The sequence below is a fragment of the Zootoca vivipara genome, chromosome 11, assembly GCF_965207765.1.
Source record: "Zootoca vivipara chromosome 11, rZooViv2.hap1.1, whole genome shotgun sequence".
In the NCBI taxonomy this organism is placed as follows: Eukaryota; Metazoa; Chordata; class Lepidosauria; order Squamata; family Lacertidae; genus Zootoca; species Zootoca vivipara.
This window is the reverse complement of record NC_142594.1, coordinates 36,103,058-36,119,683: the sequence shown is the minus strand read 5'-3', so window position 1 is coordinate 36,119,683 and position 16,626 is coordinate 36,103,058. Positions and strand designations below refer to the sequence as shown.

At 43.6% G+C, this 16,626-nt stretch overlaps 1 protein-coding gene across 1 annotated transcript in view; it reads right to left on the bottom strand.

Moving 5' to 3' along the window:
• Window positions 1-16,626, bottom strand: part of PLXDC2 (plexin domain containing 2) — a 234,908-nt gene that overhangs the window by 93,703 nt on the left and 124,579 nt on the right. Inside the window, exons 3-4 of the mRNA XM_035130307.3 lie at window positions 14,587-14,733; window positions 2,945-3,014 (exon numbers count right to left, since the gene is read on the bottom strand). Coding sequence (XP_034986198.2) covers window positions 2,945-3,014; window positions 14,587-14,733 — 217 coding nt within the window. The remainder of the gene's footprint in view (window positions 1-2,944; window positions 3,015-14,586; window positions 14,734-16,626) is intronic.

Below are 16,626 nucleotides of genomic sequence, written 5' to 3'. Positions count from 1 at the left end.
TACCCCAAAGTTGTTGAGCTTTTGGGATTTTACCCCAGGACATATACTGCCACAAGGGCCGGATTAATTCAACCGGTGGGCCAGATTAGGCCCCCGAAACGGACTTTGGACATACATGCACTATAAACACAGTTTTCCTTTATGTGTGTTTTAGGCAAAGTACTAGTTTAACAAAACATAAACCATAGTCACTTGTTCTCTCCCCCATTGCCTGAAGGGAGAGCAGGGGAAAAGAGGGGAGACCACATTATTTCCACCTTTTCCCATATCCCCACAGCCCCCCACATGACTGAGACTGAATGTCTGCAGTGGAGAATCTGCTCTCTGTGGGTAGGCTCCCCATACAATTAAGAACCCTGATCTTCCAGCAGAGCAGGCTCCCTGCTGCCGACATTTGACCTCCAACATGAGGGGTCTGCAGGAAGAGCAATTGGGACATGCAGTCCTTCTTCCTGTTCTGCTTACAAATAGGGAACGCTGTGGTCTAAACTACTGAGCCTCTTGGACTTGCCAATCAGAAGGTTGCCGGTTTGAATCCCCGCAACCGAGTAAGCTCCCATGCTGTGTCCCAGCTTCTGCTAACCTAGCAGTTAGAAAGCCCACCACTGCAAGTAGATAAATAGGTACCGCTGCCCCAGGAAGGTAAATGGTGTTTCCATGCGCTCTGGCTTCTGTCACGGTGTTCCATTGTTCCATTGTTCCAGAAGCGGTTTAGTCCTGCTGGCCACATGACCCGGAAAGCTGTCTGTGGAAAAACGCTGGTTCCCTCGGCCTAAGGTGAGATGAACGCTACACCCCATAGTTGTCTTTGACTGGACTTAACCATCCAGGGGTCTTTTACCTTTAGCTTTGCATACAATAGCAATTGCATTGGGGGGGGGTGTTTGTTATTTAATAGGGCTATGGTTTGCCTCCAGACCACAACTGGAAATTCTGCTTTAAGAAGGATAGATTCCAATGCTGGTTTAGAGGCGAACCATCATTTACTCAATTCTGATGTAACAACAAACTATGGTTTGCACAAGTGAGAAAGTGCAGGAAGTAATCTGCGTGCTCACACATGCTGGGGATTGCATAGGATGTGCTCAGAACATTGATTCCCCCCTGATAAAGGTTTCTTCTTTTTTCTTGGACAAACAGTAGAATAATACAGGATATTTATTTATCTATATTTGATCGGTGATGCCTACCTATCTCATCATCTTGAGAGTTTGCATGTCTGGTTGAGCAAAGGAGTGCCAGACACTTTTATCTCTTTCATTCCTAAGTACCTATGCCATCCTTTTTTTTCACCCATTCGTCAACCTCTTCCCTCCATTACTAACCTCGCCATGAATTAAAAGCACACAACCCCAGCATTATCCCCTCCTAGGTCTGTTGTTAGCCATTCCCTTCCTTTTACAGAAAAACCTCTTTGCCCTCTCAGCTCCTCCATTTTAAAGAGCTAAATGACAAAAGCTCGGATATAACATCCTCCCCCCTCCCATATTCCTTTTCAAATTGGCACCCCACATATCTTTCCATACAGGTGGGTGTCCTGCTTTGGTAACAGGGAGTTGTTTGCGCAACTTTTATTTTAATGGTACAATAGCAATCCTCATTGCAGAAGCGGAAGAAAAGCAGTTGTAGCAGCCTATACAGAAAACAGTCTTCTCTGGGGCAAACTAGACATGGTTCAAAGCAAATCACATGCTGCTGTGTGGTTAAAAGAACGTTACTACCAAGTGCAAGTGAGGGCAGGTTTTTGCAGGAACTGCAGGTGTAACAACTTTCTCCCCTGCAGCCCTTATATGCCATAGGAAAGAAGCTCCCTTTGGCATCCGTGATAACCTCCCTCCTATCTCTAAGCCCTAGGAGGATTTTCTTTAGCTGCAGCAGGGGAGCAAATGGGTAATCTCCTCCCTCATGCATAGAACCCAATGAAAACTGTCACCCTGCACCTACAATTAATAGTTTCTTTTTCTTTTTAATGCAAGTTCTGTGCTTAGTTCCATGTCTACTTTGACCTTATGCACCAGCCATTTCAGAACGGAAACACTTGCCAAACTCTTAGCCAATTAACAGTGTAACTGATGCATTTCTAAGTGGCTTGATGGATTGTTGTTCATATGGAAAAGTGAATGAAGAGGCCATAGTTTTCCTAGAATTAAATCTATTCTCACTTTAATATATTTATAGACCACCTTTTACGGTTAAACCTCTCGAGGCAGTTTTCAACATGTTAACAATAGGTAAAGGTAAAGGGACCCCTGACCGTTAGGCCCAGTCGCAGACGACTCTGGGGTTGTGGCACTCATCTTGCTTTACTGGCCGAGGGAGCCGGCGTACAGCTTCCAGGTCATGTGGCCAGCATGACAAAGCTGCTTCTGGCAAACCAGAGCAGCACACGGAAATGCCGTTTACCTTCCCACCGGAGTGGTACCTATTTATCTACTTGCACTGCATGCTTTCGAACTGCTAGGTTGGCAGGAGCAGGGACCGAGCGACAGGAGCTCACCCTGTCGCGGGGATTCGAACCGCCGACCTTCTGATCGGCAAGCCCTAGGCTCAGTGGTTTAACCCACAGCGCAACCCGCACCTAACAATAATCTATATAGTTGCAAATCATGAAATGATGAAAAATGAAGTGTGTGATATGATCAGCAACTCCCCTTCCCTCTCTCCCACCATGCATCTAATAGTGAGAGCCAGGAAAGGTGTAGAAAGAAGACATTTATTTAAAATGTTAATCAAGTTTTCTGATCCATGGTAAGCACTATTTATACCAGCTTGCTGACACAAAGGACAGGGTGAATTTGAATGAACTGGTGATCTGGCCTATCCAGTTTTGGATAATGCAAGCTCTACTGAAATTTCCCCCTCCCTTTATCTCTGAAACCTCATTTTAAACATCTGAAACACTTGTCAGATTATTCAAAAGTGAAACGGGTAGAAAGCCACTTACCCCCAGTTGCCACAGTAATTTCACGTAGGAAATGGCCATAAAATGGAAAATCGAACGATAGATTCACTCTCTGCAAGGAACAACACCAGAAAAGAAAATCAATAATGTAAGGAATAGTAGAGACACCACTCACTTTAAACCCATTCACTGCTGCTTTTGCCTTATGGTTTTTTGTTTTTACAGTAGCCTTATGCCATCCTCAATTTGGAATCAAAATTGGAAACAATTCTGCATACCAGATAAAGCTTGGAAACTTATATAGGGAGCATGTAGGGAACCCTAATTGCCAAGAGTTCTAAATCATGCATATAGAGAACCTCCCACATCAGAAGCCCTGATCAACACAGAGGGGCGGGAGAAGCCGAATGGCTTTAAGGGTTGGGCTAAATGCAGAGCCCCTTTCACCGCATTTTGGACCATGTACTATGCCTGAAGAGGGCTTGTCTTGTCAGTAAATCCCACCAGCACACATAGGAAGGAGTTGGAAGTGTGCTGCCACCAGCATGGCTGTTGGATTGTGCAGAGGAAAGTAGTGAAGAGGCTTCCAAGAGGAAGCATCAGCTGTGGAAGACCTCACAGCGCTATGGAAGGAAAGCAGCAGGGGGCAGAAGCAGCAGGGGGCAGCTCTTCAGAAGCTGAGCTTTGCACACTCTTCTGGTGCCAGTGTCCTGTGCCAGGCACAAAGGCCCACTTTGCGGCCCTGCTCTCTCTTTCTGTTGGTACAGTGGTCCCTCGACTTACGAAGTACTCGACTTACGAAATGACTTACTTTTTTTCGACATCCGAAAGGAAAACCATTGCGGTTTAGATGGGTTTTTCTCGACTTACAAATTTTTAGATGCGGTTTACTCGACTTACGAATTTTTCCGTTTCCAGTGCATTCCTATGGGAAACCGCTTTTTTCGACTTACAAACTTTTCGACCTACGAATGTGCATTCGGAGCGGATTAAATTCGTAAGTCGAGGGACCACTGTATGTTGTATTCTTCTTGGGAAAGATCATGAGGGGGCCATTCTCTTCAACTGTTGCACAGAAGCAGCAGCCTTTTGCCACTATATTGCCAGGCTTCATAATTTGCTATTAATATATCGCAAACTGGCCTAGATTCTAACTGGGAGAAGAACTCAGGAGTTTGTCCTTCCTTTGAGTATTCAACTCATGCTCAGCTGCACTGCTTATCTTGTTGCCACTGCTGCAACACTGGTGGCAGGAGAAGGGAGGGAGGGAGGTTCTCCCATTGGTACTGCTATGATAGCAAGTCAGGTGCCAGGAGCACTGGGAAATATAGTTTCTCATGGAAAGCCTTTCTCTTGGGCCCCCTGTGGCAGCAAATCAGTTGTAGTACTGGTAAATACACTTTTCTCATGGCTCCCAATGGATGGTTGAAGACTCACGGGTGGGTGAGCAAAAGAGGTTTGAGAGAGCATGGGGTGGAAGGAGTTCAGCAGCTCCTGACTGTTGCGGGTGAGAGATTTCATTATACTTCATTTGGCTAAATTTGACTTCATTAGACTTGTGGTGGTGGGGCAACAGTCTGGGTTAGCTCACCCTGCACATTGGTGGCATTAAAGTTAAAAATGAAAAAAAAATGGTAGCACCTGTCAAATATCTGGGAAGTGATGCTGTTGTTTTGGAAATATCAAATAAAAATAATCTTCATTTCCGGATCACATTGGAATAGCACGAAAAGGGGCAACAGGACAGAGCGGAAGGGCTGTAGCTCAGTGGCAGAGAATGCACCCAGTTCCAGGTTCAATCCCTGGCGTCTCCAGGTAGGGTTGGGAGATCCTGGGTTTGAAATCCTGGACAGCTGTCGCAAGTAAATATAGACAACACAGTGTAGGACTCTATGGACCAATGATCTGACTCCGTATAAGACAGCCCCTCTGCTTCTTCCAAATAATGTTGCACATTCCATTCACTGCTAGCAATTGGCCATGTTTAAAAATCTTTCAAACATTTTCCCCCCTAACTAAGCTTACGTCTGTCTCATTTTAACTTTCACATTGCCTCGGATTTAATTGGTTTTCCCCATCTCTCCAGAAAGGATTAGTTTCTCCATCTATCAGGTATTTTTAATGACTTATTTGGTATGAAATTAATCATTGAATATTTACAGCAGCTTCAAATTAGATTTCTTCTTCTTTTTCATTAGAAGCCAGAATTTGAAAAGGTTTATTTACACATATCTTGTTTAGAACTGGAAGAACTAATTCCATTTTATAAACAGATCATCCCAAGGAGTGGGGGTTGCAGGAGGAACTTCCAAGATACAAGATTTATACTAATTGAAATATATTCTCCTATCTGGTTATTTTATACCTTTTCACTACTTATCAGTATTTAACAAGTAACATGGAATATTACCATTGGAAAAGCCAATTTGGGGGCTTATCTGGTCCTAGAGAAGTCTCGATAGGATTAAAGCAAAATAAAAAGTGATGTAAATCATTGGTGGCAAAGCGGGCAGAAAAAAGGAAAATAAGATATGAATCCATGTTACTGGCAGTACAGCAGTTCACTTTACAGCTTTAGCAAGCAATTTTTGGTCAGTAGGTATTTCAACCATATTTAATCTTCGTGGGGTCATGAAGAGTCAGACACCACTAAACGACTAAACCACAACAACAATCCTATGGAGCTGGGGGGGTGTCTTCTGGTGGAAGAACCAAATGAAAGCTGGATTCCTTCCTTCCTTCCTTCCTTCCTTCCTTCCTTCCTTCCTTCCTTCCTTCCTTCCTTCCTTCCCAGTGTTGTGTGTTCCAGTTAGAGTGTCAGACTAGGACCTGGGATACCAAAGTTCTAGTCCCACTCAACCATGAAGCTCACTAGGTGACCTTGGGCCAGTCATGGTTCCTCAGCCTAACCTACCTCACATGGAAGGGAGAAGAGAAAGAATTATGTACGAAACCTTGAACTCCTTGGAGTATACTGTAGGTGGGATGTAAAACGAACAAACAAACCCCCCCCCACTGGTCCCAATAAATATGCCAGCTCCAGAGCTGCTGTAGTTTCCCTATTCCTGTTCCTGAAGCACACACTCCTTTCCTCTTACTGCTCTCATTACTGAAGGGCGGCAGCCCTTCCTACCACGGTGTTGGGAAGGTTTCCAACTACAGTGGTACCTCACAAGACGAATGCCCTGCAAGGCGAATTTTTCGCAAGACGAATGCGTCTTGCGATCTGATGGTGGCTCGCAAGAAAAATTTGTTTTGCGAAAAATTCATCTTGCGAATCGCGGTTTCCCATAGGAATGCATTAAAATATAATTAATACATTCCTATGGGAAAAAAAAGAAATTTCAATGCATTCCTATGGGAAACCGCGATTCGCAAGACGAATTTTTCGCAAAACGAATTGACTCCCGGAACGAATTAAAGTCGTTTTGCGGGGCACCACTGTACTGACCTCCACCTCTGAATGTGGGCCACTTTCTCTGACCATGGAGAGGGAGGACGCCAGCATCCAGCAGCCTACCACCCATTCTCCCCATCATGGAGTTGCTCCCTTAGAAATGTCCTTTTCCTACTAATCACACTTTTTTCCAGTTTTATTTCATCCAGTGGTTTGCAGTAGCAGCTGGTGCAGTGCAGCAAAGTTCCCAACACTGCCATTGCTACAGTTTACCTGGATGGGTCTGGGGCAGGGAGGGCAGTGAGACCAGCACTGTGTGGGCGCAGCAGTGCAGGTGCCAGATTGACTCTGCCAGTGTGTCTACACACTCCTAACCTTGCTGCCACCCAGCTCCTTGCTGGTAATCTGTAGCGATGCCATTGTCAAACAGCCGCTGTGTGGCATTGCCACACAACACCAGCCACTACCACTGGTGTGCAAAATCCAGATCCATGATCTGCTCCCCTCCCACCTTGATTGCTGACAATGTTTCCTGCAATACAGCCTGAAATTAATTTGAGAGGGAATAACACTCAAAGCGAGCTATTACGGTACTAGAAAAAGTAATGGTCACGACTCCACACACTTTTCATGTAGCAGTTTGCGGGTGGGAGAGACTACATGGGCTTATATGCACCGCAATTCTAAGCATGTTACATTCAGAAGTATGCCTTGCCGAGTTAAGTTGAGTTTACTTTGCAGAAAGCAAACTTAGGATCACAGCCTAAATTAGCGTGGAACATGGTTTCTTGAAAACCACTCTTCACATATTCAGGTTTAATTCAATAGCTTCAGTTCAGGGGGTGGTGGTGGCCAAAATTCAAAATGCTGGGGAATGCTCAACTGCTCTTTTTAAAGTTCAGTTATAAAAAGTCTCCATGGACATCCTCAGATCTCTTTCCTTACTTACCAGCAAAAATAAAGCCAAGATTTTCACTTCAATGCTCTCCACTTTATATTTCTGTTTTTTTCCTTCCTTATTATAGTCCACTTATTCTGTTCTACTATGAAGTCCCAGAACACACACTCTTGATACCTCTTAGATCTTTCAACTGCCCTTCAAAGTTTACTTCTTCTGAACGGCCTTCTTTAAACTCTACATTTCTTTACTTCTGCTCTCTGACTTACAAGGACCTGTGTGTTCCAGCATGTCCTACAGAGATATATGAGTAACTATTTTCAAAAGGAGAGTAGGGATTGTTCTTTCACCCCAGCATGCCTCGCTACAACCTATATTTTTCCCACAGGCACAATTTAAACCAGTTATGAGTGCAATCCTATGCTTATTTACTTGAAGTATGTATGCCCTTCTGTTTTCTCAAAGAAATGTGCATAGGATTGTAGTCTATGTCTACAAAACACATTTTCCTTCTTTCTTAAGACTGTTAAAAGCTGTGCAACCTATATCGTCATGTCCACCAACATCCTGATGTCTTGATTTGGACATAACATGAAACATGATAATAAGCCACAGTTTATAATGAGCCATAGTTACTGAAATAAATACTCACCCTCCCCTTTCTCTGACTCAACCACAAAGGGATTGGAAGCAACAACTTCTTCATTTCAACAAGCTGTAATTTATCACCACATTGGAACTGCAGTTAGTTTAAACAACAGTTTATTGAAACAAACCAGGATCAGAAACCATGTTTTGCTTTTGGCATGTTTCAGTAAACCACGGTTCAAATTAAAAACAGTTCAGTCCAATTCAGATGTAACGGCAAACTATGATTAGCAGATGCTTCCAATCAGCGGCGGAGCATATGCCGGTGCTGCCAAGGGCGGGCACACTCCCAAGGGGAGCATGGCACAGAGGGTGCCCTCCCAGGTGCAGGGTAGCCACTCAGATGCCCGGAGCACACACACGCCCTGCAGTCAGGGGCAGAGCGAGCCACCCATGGCGGACATTCAGAACGCCACCCACCCATGACTCCCAAGCCTCCCCCCAAGCTGTGAAAACAAAGGGAGAAGGGGGGAATGCTGCTGGCAAAGTGGCACAACTCCCCCTTACCCCAACAGCTCGGGGTAGGCTTGGGAGTTGCAGGCGGGCACCGTGCTGTATGTCACCCCCCTCAGTGAGGGCACCAGGGGCGGACCGCCCCCAACATTCTCCCTTCCTACGCCCCTGCTTCCAATCTCTTTCTGCCAGCTGTGCCAGAATAGAGGGAGTGTGCTGTAGCCCAAGGCCCAAGCAGGCACTTTTGATAACTTTGAACTGTAGCTTGGTGTTACGTTTGAACTGGGTCTCTCTCCCCGACCATTCCAGCTTTTGTTGCTGATTAGTTTGCTGATTAGTTTGGAGGAGATTCTCGAGAGTCCCATGGACTGCAAGAAGATCAAACCTATCCATTCTGAAGGAAATCAGCCCTGAGTGCTCACTGGAAGGACAGATCGTGAAGCTGAGGCTCCAATATGTTGGCCACCTCATGAGAAGAGAAGACTCCCTGGAAAAGACCCTGATGTTGGGGAAGATGGAGGGCACAAGGAGAAGGGGACGGCAGAGGATGAGATGGTTGGACAGTGTTCTTGAAGCTACCAACATGAGTTTGACCAAACTGCAGGAGGCAGTGGAAGACAGGAGTGCCTGGCGTGCTCTGGTCCATGGGGTCACGAAGAGTCGGACACAACTAAACAACAACAACAACAAACGTTTAAGAATCCAGCATGAATAAGGGTTCTGGTAAGCCGTTTGTGCCATTTCAGTTGGTCCTAATATAGGCATTGTGCTACCTGTGCTTTTGTATATTTATATGCCTCCTGCGTATTTTCACACTGGCACGAACTAATCCAAATACTTGGGTAACCACAACTATTCTTTGAGATTAGATCCTTTTATGGCAACTCCCTCTCTTCCCCTTCCCTGTCCAACCTTGAACAAAAAAGCAGACTCTTTATTAGCAGAAAGAGGGACAGTTCTTGCTTTGCTCTCCTAAACATCACACACATTGATCACGTTTTGCCTATAAAGCCTTGTTGTCTTGTGCTTTTTAATTCTGCCTCAAGTGTACTGAATCATAAAGGTCTCTGTATCTCACGAACTGAACTTGTTCCAATAAAATAGATAATCCTACAGTACCTTCATTGCACCTCTCATCCTCTGAGGCAGCCAAGGTGGCAAAACAAACAAACAAAACCAGAATACAAAATAACAAAGTTTCCCACGGGAAAATATATTTTAAAATCCTGAATTCAGCAAGAATGGAACATTTATAGACAGCTTATTTCAAACGTATTTTTTAAAAGTGGAATTTGCAGGGATTTTTTTTTCTGGTCATCATTTCAGAAAACAAATATCCAACTCATTAATATCCTAGATTCAGTTTAGTTTAGGAGATTAAGCATCATCCATGTTTTCCTATATTAATTCAGCCTTCTCAATTTAGAAAGCATCTGATGAATGAGCATTTAACAAATTTAGACCCCCTTTTCCTTGTAAACTATAAGGAATAAACCTTAAGAAGCCATTTTTTAATTTTTATCACTTAATCTTTGCATGATGCGAAAATTGTCATGTACTGGCTAATGATGGAGATTCATCTCTTTACAAGGGCAGAGAAGACATTTCAGGCAAGCTCTGAACAAGACAGCCCTTAGATTTTTTAACACTCTAACAGTTTTATGATTCCTCCCCCCCCCCACTTTCTCCAAATTTATTATCTTGGGAAGTTGGAAGAAAGCATAAAAAAGTGAAGTGGTGTCAAGTCCAACTAGAAGCCACATTTTTCTTCTTGCACCTGCAGGTACAAGATTAAAATCTTGATTTAACCATAATCAGTATACTGGAATTTCTTTCTTTCTTTTTTCTTTTTAGTTTGAATGGAAGGATTTGCTAAGCGACATGCTTGTACGCTGAGTGGATTGCCAAGGTGACATTAAGCACATATCTGATTGCACAGCCTCTTACTGGGAAAGAGTCACATTAATTGTGTTAGGAAGCTTGGATCCAGCATCCGTTTGGAGAGTTTGGCATTACAAAACTATTATTCTAAGAATGCATACCGGTAGCTACAAGATCATTCATGCCAAGGTGCTGATATGCAAACAGGGGATCGAATTATACACATCAAGTGGATAACCATTGGATGTGATAGATTACTAACCAATCTCTTGGTAATTCATACCATGAGAATATTGAAAGGGGGAGGGAAGTGACTCTTGCGTTGCCTTTTGCTTGCAAGGTTATCAAATGGCAGAACTGTGTCAGACTTTCTCCTGAGTCTGAATTCCTGCCTAGGCAACTGTCTCTTAAAGTTCTCACCAATAATTTTTAAAGCAACACATGTGGCTGTGAGCTTGATGACACACACACACACACACACACACACACACACACACACACACACAGAGCTTCTTCATGAGTATTTACTGGTCTCTTCAGAAGCTACTAGTCAACACCACAATGGCTGTGTATGACTCTGAATACCAGTTGCTGGAAATCACAGGTGGAGAGAACACTGTTACATTCAGGTCCTGCTGGTGAGAACAGGAAACTTGGCTCAATGGGTCATTGGCCTGATCCAGCAGGGCCTTTCTTACGTTCTTAGTAGAGGGACAGGTACGTCTCCTACCAAGTCCCTGCCTCATCTGTTTCCATAGCCCCCCATATCTGCTGGCCTTTGCCTCTATTTCCAAAGGGACACATGAAGATCACGCCAAAGGTCTATGTAGCCCAGCATCTTGCTCATCACAGAGGCTAACCAGATGCCTGTGGGAAGCACACAAGCAGGGCAGGAGAGCAACAGCTCCCTCCCACTGTCGTTCCCCTTCTTTTAAGCAATGCTCATGCTCCAGGCATCATTTCAAAAGATGCTACATGTGCAATTAATCTAAAATAAGTCACCATATGAAAGCAAATTGGATATTAGCAGGGCCAGTGTTCTCCCCCCTTTCCCCTTTGGATGGAGACTAACAGGGCTACTCGGGTAAGCAAAGACACTACTAACCAAAGCAGTCCTCAGTTCTAATTCCCAGCAACTTAATTGGACAGCTACAACAATCAATGGCCTTTTAATTTACGGCTAAAGAGTTAATATAATTACTAACAATTCTCATTAAAATTAGGAAAACAAACACATTTACTGTATACCGTTCACACGCAACGCTAAGCCAAGCCATGGCTTAGTGCCAACAAGCAAACATGCAGGCTCATGTGCCTAAAGCCTCTGATCGTGAGTCAGAACAGCACCTCTGTATTCATGCAAGCTTTTGGCTGCATCAGCAAACTCCAATATAATATACACCATAATTCATGTCCCTATAATATCTCACTTCAACAGAATGAATGCTCTATGCATATGTATTATACACAGATGAGTCACAACAGCACTCTCAGATTGTGCCTGTTAATTCACAAGTTCTTGTCATACTCCCTCATCCTCATCACGCTGGTTTCTTATTTTTAGGCTGCTCTAGCTCATGTTTAGCTTTAAAGTCCTCACAAAGTCCTTCAAAGATGCAAATCATTGGAACAATCCTTGCAACTTAATTGTTCCCATAACTCATCTGAATTCAGTATTATTTAACTTTGGGTCAAGTATCCTGGGCTGCATGGTTTTGGCTTGGAAAAGAGAGGCACGCCTACAAAAATGGTTGCAATTCCTTTGACGAAAATGTCATTGTTTTTTTCATCTTGCTTTTGTCTCTTTCCCAATTCGCTTCCCAAGAGTGCTCAAGAAAAGATGTGCCGGCAGAATAGCTATACATTAAGCATCCTTATTTGTAGCAGGGTTTGCTTTTTTATTAAACACCCAACCATGTCTAGAAATCTCATATAACTGATACTGTGCTGTATTAGGTCCATTCTTAACTTGGGAAACTGCCAGGCTCCAGCATTTCCACCTTGCTTCATCCATTTATTAGCTATTCTTTTCAGTTTGGCTGGGAAAAGAGAGCTTCTATAAATTATGTTGTGTCAGTCTAAATCTGGAGGGTTTATTACCTCCCTCTCCTCTTGAATCCTACAGAGATTCTCTTCCATCTACTACTCTTTTCTCAGCCTGTCACCTGGTTGGTGAGTTTATTGGTCCTGGGAAATGATATGACACAACCCAATGGACAGCAGAATTCTAACTCCCTTATTTCTGTTCTGCTCGTCCTCTCAACTGCAAATACTTCCTTCTGTATTTTTAAGATTTCGTGAGCTATCCCTTAAAGCTATTTACTTTGACTCCCCCCCCCTTCCCCCGGTGTCAGAATTCCATCCGATTGGTCTTCAGACCAATAGAGCAAAAATCCATTCCATCACACGACAATGGAGTTGTCATATTTTGCTACTGAATTTACATCCCCATTAAGGTCAGTACTGACTCTTTTCTTCCAGGAGCTTCCAGTGCTCCGGTCAGCTGTGGGAATACCATTTTGGAAGTCTTACCGCATCCAATTATAATTGTAAGGTAGCGGCTTAGTTTAGCATTCTCGCTACAAGGAGTGCGTGATCAGAATTAACCAACACAGATCTTTGATGTGGAAACGGAATTATACCTGCCACCTCTGTTATCATTTGACAAGGATCAACAGCTGAAAAACAACAACATTTTGACAAGGATCTAATAGTTCTCAGAAACTCAGGTACCACGGCTCCTTATACAAATCTAAAGGGTAAATACAGGGCTGCTACATTTTAGTTCTAAATATGGCAGTTAAGCTAGTCAATTTGTAAGATAATTCGCCTGTCAAGTGAACTCGATGGCAAAACAGCCACTGACTTGAATGACACCAAGATTACATATATTTCCCCTCCCGATGCATTTTATAATACTGCTGGAGGTCTGTTGAGAGATTTAATGCTCATTGGCACTGGAGTAAGGTTTTCTGAGGGAAATGTAATCCTACAGGCACATATGCCATGCATTTTAAAGTAATGTGGGGAAACCCACCAAAATAAACCCCCATAGAGTCAATTACAGATCTGAGCTATAGGTTCAGAGGTGAACACCCTGGACTAACAATTATTCTACACACATTATAGTGTGTTTATGCCAGAGGTAAAACAAAAAATAATAACCAACCACCAAGTGGGGGTATATCTTTGAAAAGAAGATGAAGGCCATTTCAACGTTAGAAATCCCAAAAAGCTTAATGTGCCATAATCATTAAATCCTTTGCAAGCCACCAAATCTATTTTGTCTGTAAGCTAGTCTTCTTCCCTGGCACAATATCACAACAGTTATGATTATGATTTCACATATATTGAAAAATAATTCCCAGCCTCTCAATCCATTCTGGTAAAGCAGTGGTCTAGCAATGCTGTCACCTCTAATGTAAGTTACAGGTAGGTAGCCGTGTTGGTCTGACGTAGTCGAAACAAAATGAGATGTGCTCTGTTTTGGATGAGCCACAGAAGAATTGTGAATTAATTTCAGCTCTTTGTCAGAAGCAGCCAAACTTAAAGCACAACAAAATAACAGCAACAAAAAAGAACAGTAGAGAATTTTTTTTAGCTTCCTTCTAGCAGCACCTTAGAGACCAACTAAGTTTGTCATTGGTATGAGCTTCCGTGTGCATGCATGTATGCGTTCTGCCCGGACACTGAGGTCCAGTACCGAGGGCCTTCTGATGGTTCCCTCGTTGCAAGAAGCCAAGTTGCAGGGAACCAGGCAGAGGGCCTTCTCGGTGGTGGCGCCTGCCCTGTGGAACGCCCTACCATCAGATGTCAAAGAGAAAAACAGCTACCAGATTTTTAGAAGACATCTGAAGGCAGCCCTGTTTAGGGAGGCTTTTAATGTTTAATTATTTTATTTCATTTTTCTGTTGTAAGCCGCCCAGAGTGGCTGGGGAAACCCAGCCAGATGGGCGGGGTATAAATAATAAATTATTATTATTATTATTATATATCTGAAGAGGTGTGCATGCACACGAAAGCTCATACCAATGACAAACTTAGTCGGTCTCTAAGGTGCTGCTGGAAGGGATTTTTTTACCTCTAATGTAATGCAAGGAACTTAGAAGAGATTGCTAGATCAGACCAATTGCCCATCCTGTCCAGTTTCCCTTTTTCACAGCTGCCAGCTAGATGCCAATGGGAGGCCTGCAGGCAGGGCCTGAGCACAACAACATTCTCCTCCTGTGGTTTCCAGTAACTGTATTCAGAAGCAGACAGCCTCTGACAGTGGAGGGAGAGAACACAGCCAGCCATTGCAGGCTTGAGTCTTCCCGTATCTTTCATTGGCCTGCTGTGTATCACAGAGGGAGGCAGGATGTCAACAACAACATAAGATTAAATAGCAATGCATATCAAATGCCTTACTGCAGCTTGCCGGTGTGTGTTGGAGAGGATCCCATGAATTTTCACTTTATCTTTCTCCATTTTGTCAATGTTCACCCACAGATCTCGGCTGGTAGAATCAAATGGGCCATATGTCCTTGAAGTATAGTAATTGTGATCCATATCCTCCTGGAAGAAAGAAAAAAAAAGCCAAACGCAGATTTAAAACGGCTCAATTTTTAAAAACTGTTTAGAAATGCAATATTTATTCATTTCCTGCTGAAACTGGTAAAGCTTTATTTCCTTGTCCCATAAATTAAGGTGACTGGAAAAAAAGAGGAAAAAAACTAGCACATTTTATTATGTGAATACTAAAACAGGAAAGCAGAACATCAACTCAGCTTGTGATAAATCTCATTTTACAAATGCAATTTTTTCATCCGACAAGCACCTGCTGCAAATGCATAAATAATTCTGCCCTCTGATGCAGCAATGGCCAATAAATGTTTTGGCAACAGCTTCCCCAAGTAGTTTCATGTAATAGTGACCAAGCTTTTTGTGGTGGCCCTGAAGCTCCCCTCTGACATGCCATCTCCTCTCCTCCTGTAGCCTTGGGGAGGGGTGGTGCTCTGAGTGTTGGCCAGGAACCCAGACCACTTGCATGCGGAGCTCCCGGCTAGGGCAGGGATGTCCAGCTCCACTGGCTCTTCAGGTGACTGGCAGTTGGAGATCTGCTGAGGTACAGACCCCTGGTACAGCTGACCCCTAGTTTGTTCCAGATAACCATTGTTTCGTAGTTTAGATCAGGCATCCCCAAACTTCGGCCCTCCAGATATTTTGGACTACAATTCCCATCTTCCCCAACCACTAGTCCTGTTAGCTAGGGATCATGGGAGTTGTAGGCCAAAACATCTGGAGGGCTGCAGTTTGGGGATGCCTGGTTTAGATGAAATTTGGAAGTATGGTTAATTTAAGACTTTCAGGTTTAACTGTTGCATGCCAAGGAAAGGAAAGAGGCTGGGGTGTGTGTAATTCATATTCCCGTTTACTAAGCCAAGATATGATTATCTGAAAACAGCCACACACGTGTGGTACTTTCATATATTTATTCAGCATAGTAAAAAGGTAAAGGTAAAGGGACCCCTGACCATTAGGTCCAGTCGTGACTGACTCTGGGGTTGCGGCACTCATCTCGCTCTATTGGCCAAGGGAGCTGGTGTACAGCTTCCAGGTCACGTGGCCAGCATGACAAAGCCGATTCTGGCAAACCAGAGCAGCACACGGAAACACTGTTTACCTTCCCACCAGAGCGGTACCTATTTATCTACTTGCACTTTGATGTGCTTTCGAACAGCTAGGTTGGCAGGAGCTGGGACCAAGCAACGGGAGCTCACCCCGTCACGGGGATTTGAACCACCGACCTTCTGATCAGCAAGCCCTACGCTCTGCTGTTTAACCCACAGTGCCACCCGCATCCCGCATTTCAGCACAGTACTTTCTAGTAATTAACAGCTTTTAAAAAGATTCCTCTCTTTGCATTCTCTAAATGTTTTTAAAAAGCAACTTTGTGGTTTGTTGCTAAAAGCTGAAACTGGAGGCAAATGAAAGCAAAAATGGAGATCTAGTTCATGTGGAGCCAAAAGGACAAAGCCGCTTAATCTCATAGAAATTAGTTAATAATTTCATAGATGCAAAACTGCAGTGCTGGTATGTACAGAACAAATCGCCAACATTCTCAGAACTGGTGTGATTCCTCTGACTGATACTATCACAAGCAAAAAATATTGTTTACTAGCTCTTTTGACAGGCACCAATCTAACTGATATGCCTCTGATTTTTGCATCCCATCCCATCACTCATCTCATACTTACCAAAGGTAGAAGGTACATATAATCCATTTTTATCTGAGGCCAATGGAAATGACAAGGGCCAATGGAGAGACTCATGCAAGTTCATGCACAGCTTTGCGAATCCACATCACTAAACTCCCCTATGTAGTATTTCATATTAGCTAACTTGATGGCTTGGTAATGAGATTTTTGAAGCTTTTCAAGGACTTAACTCTAGCATACACATCTCAAG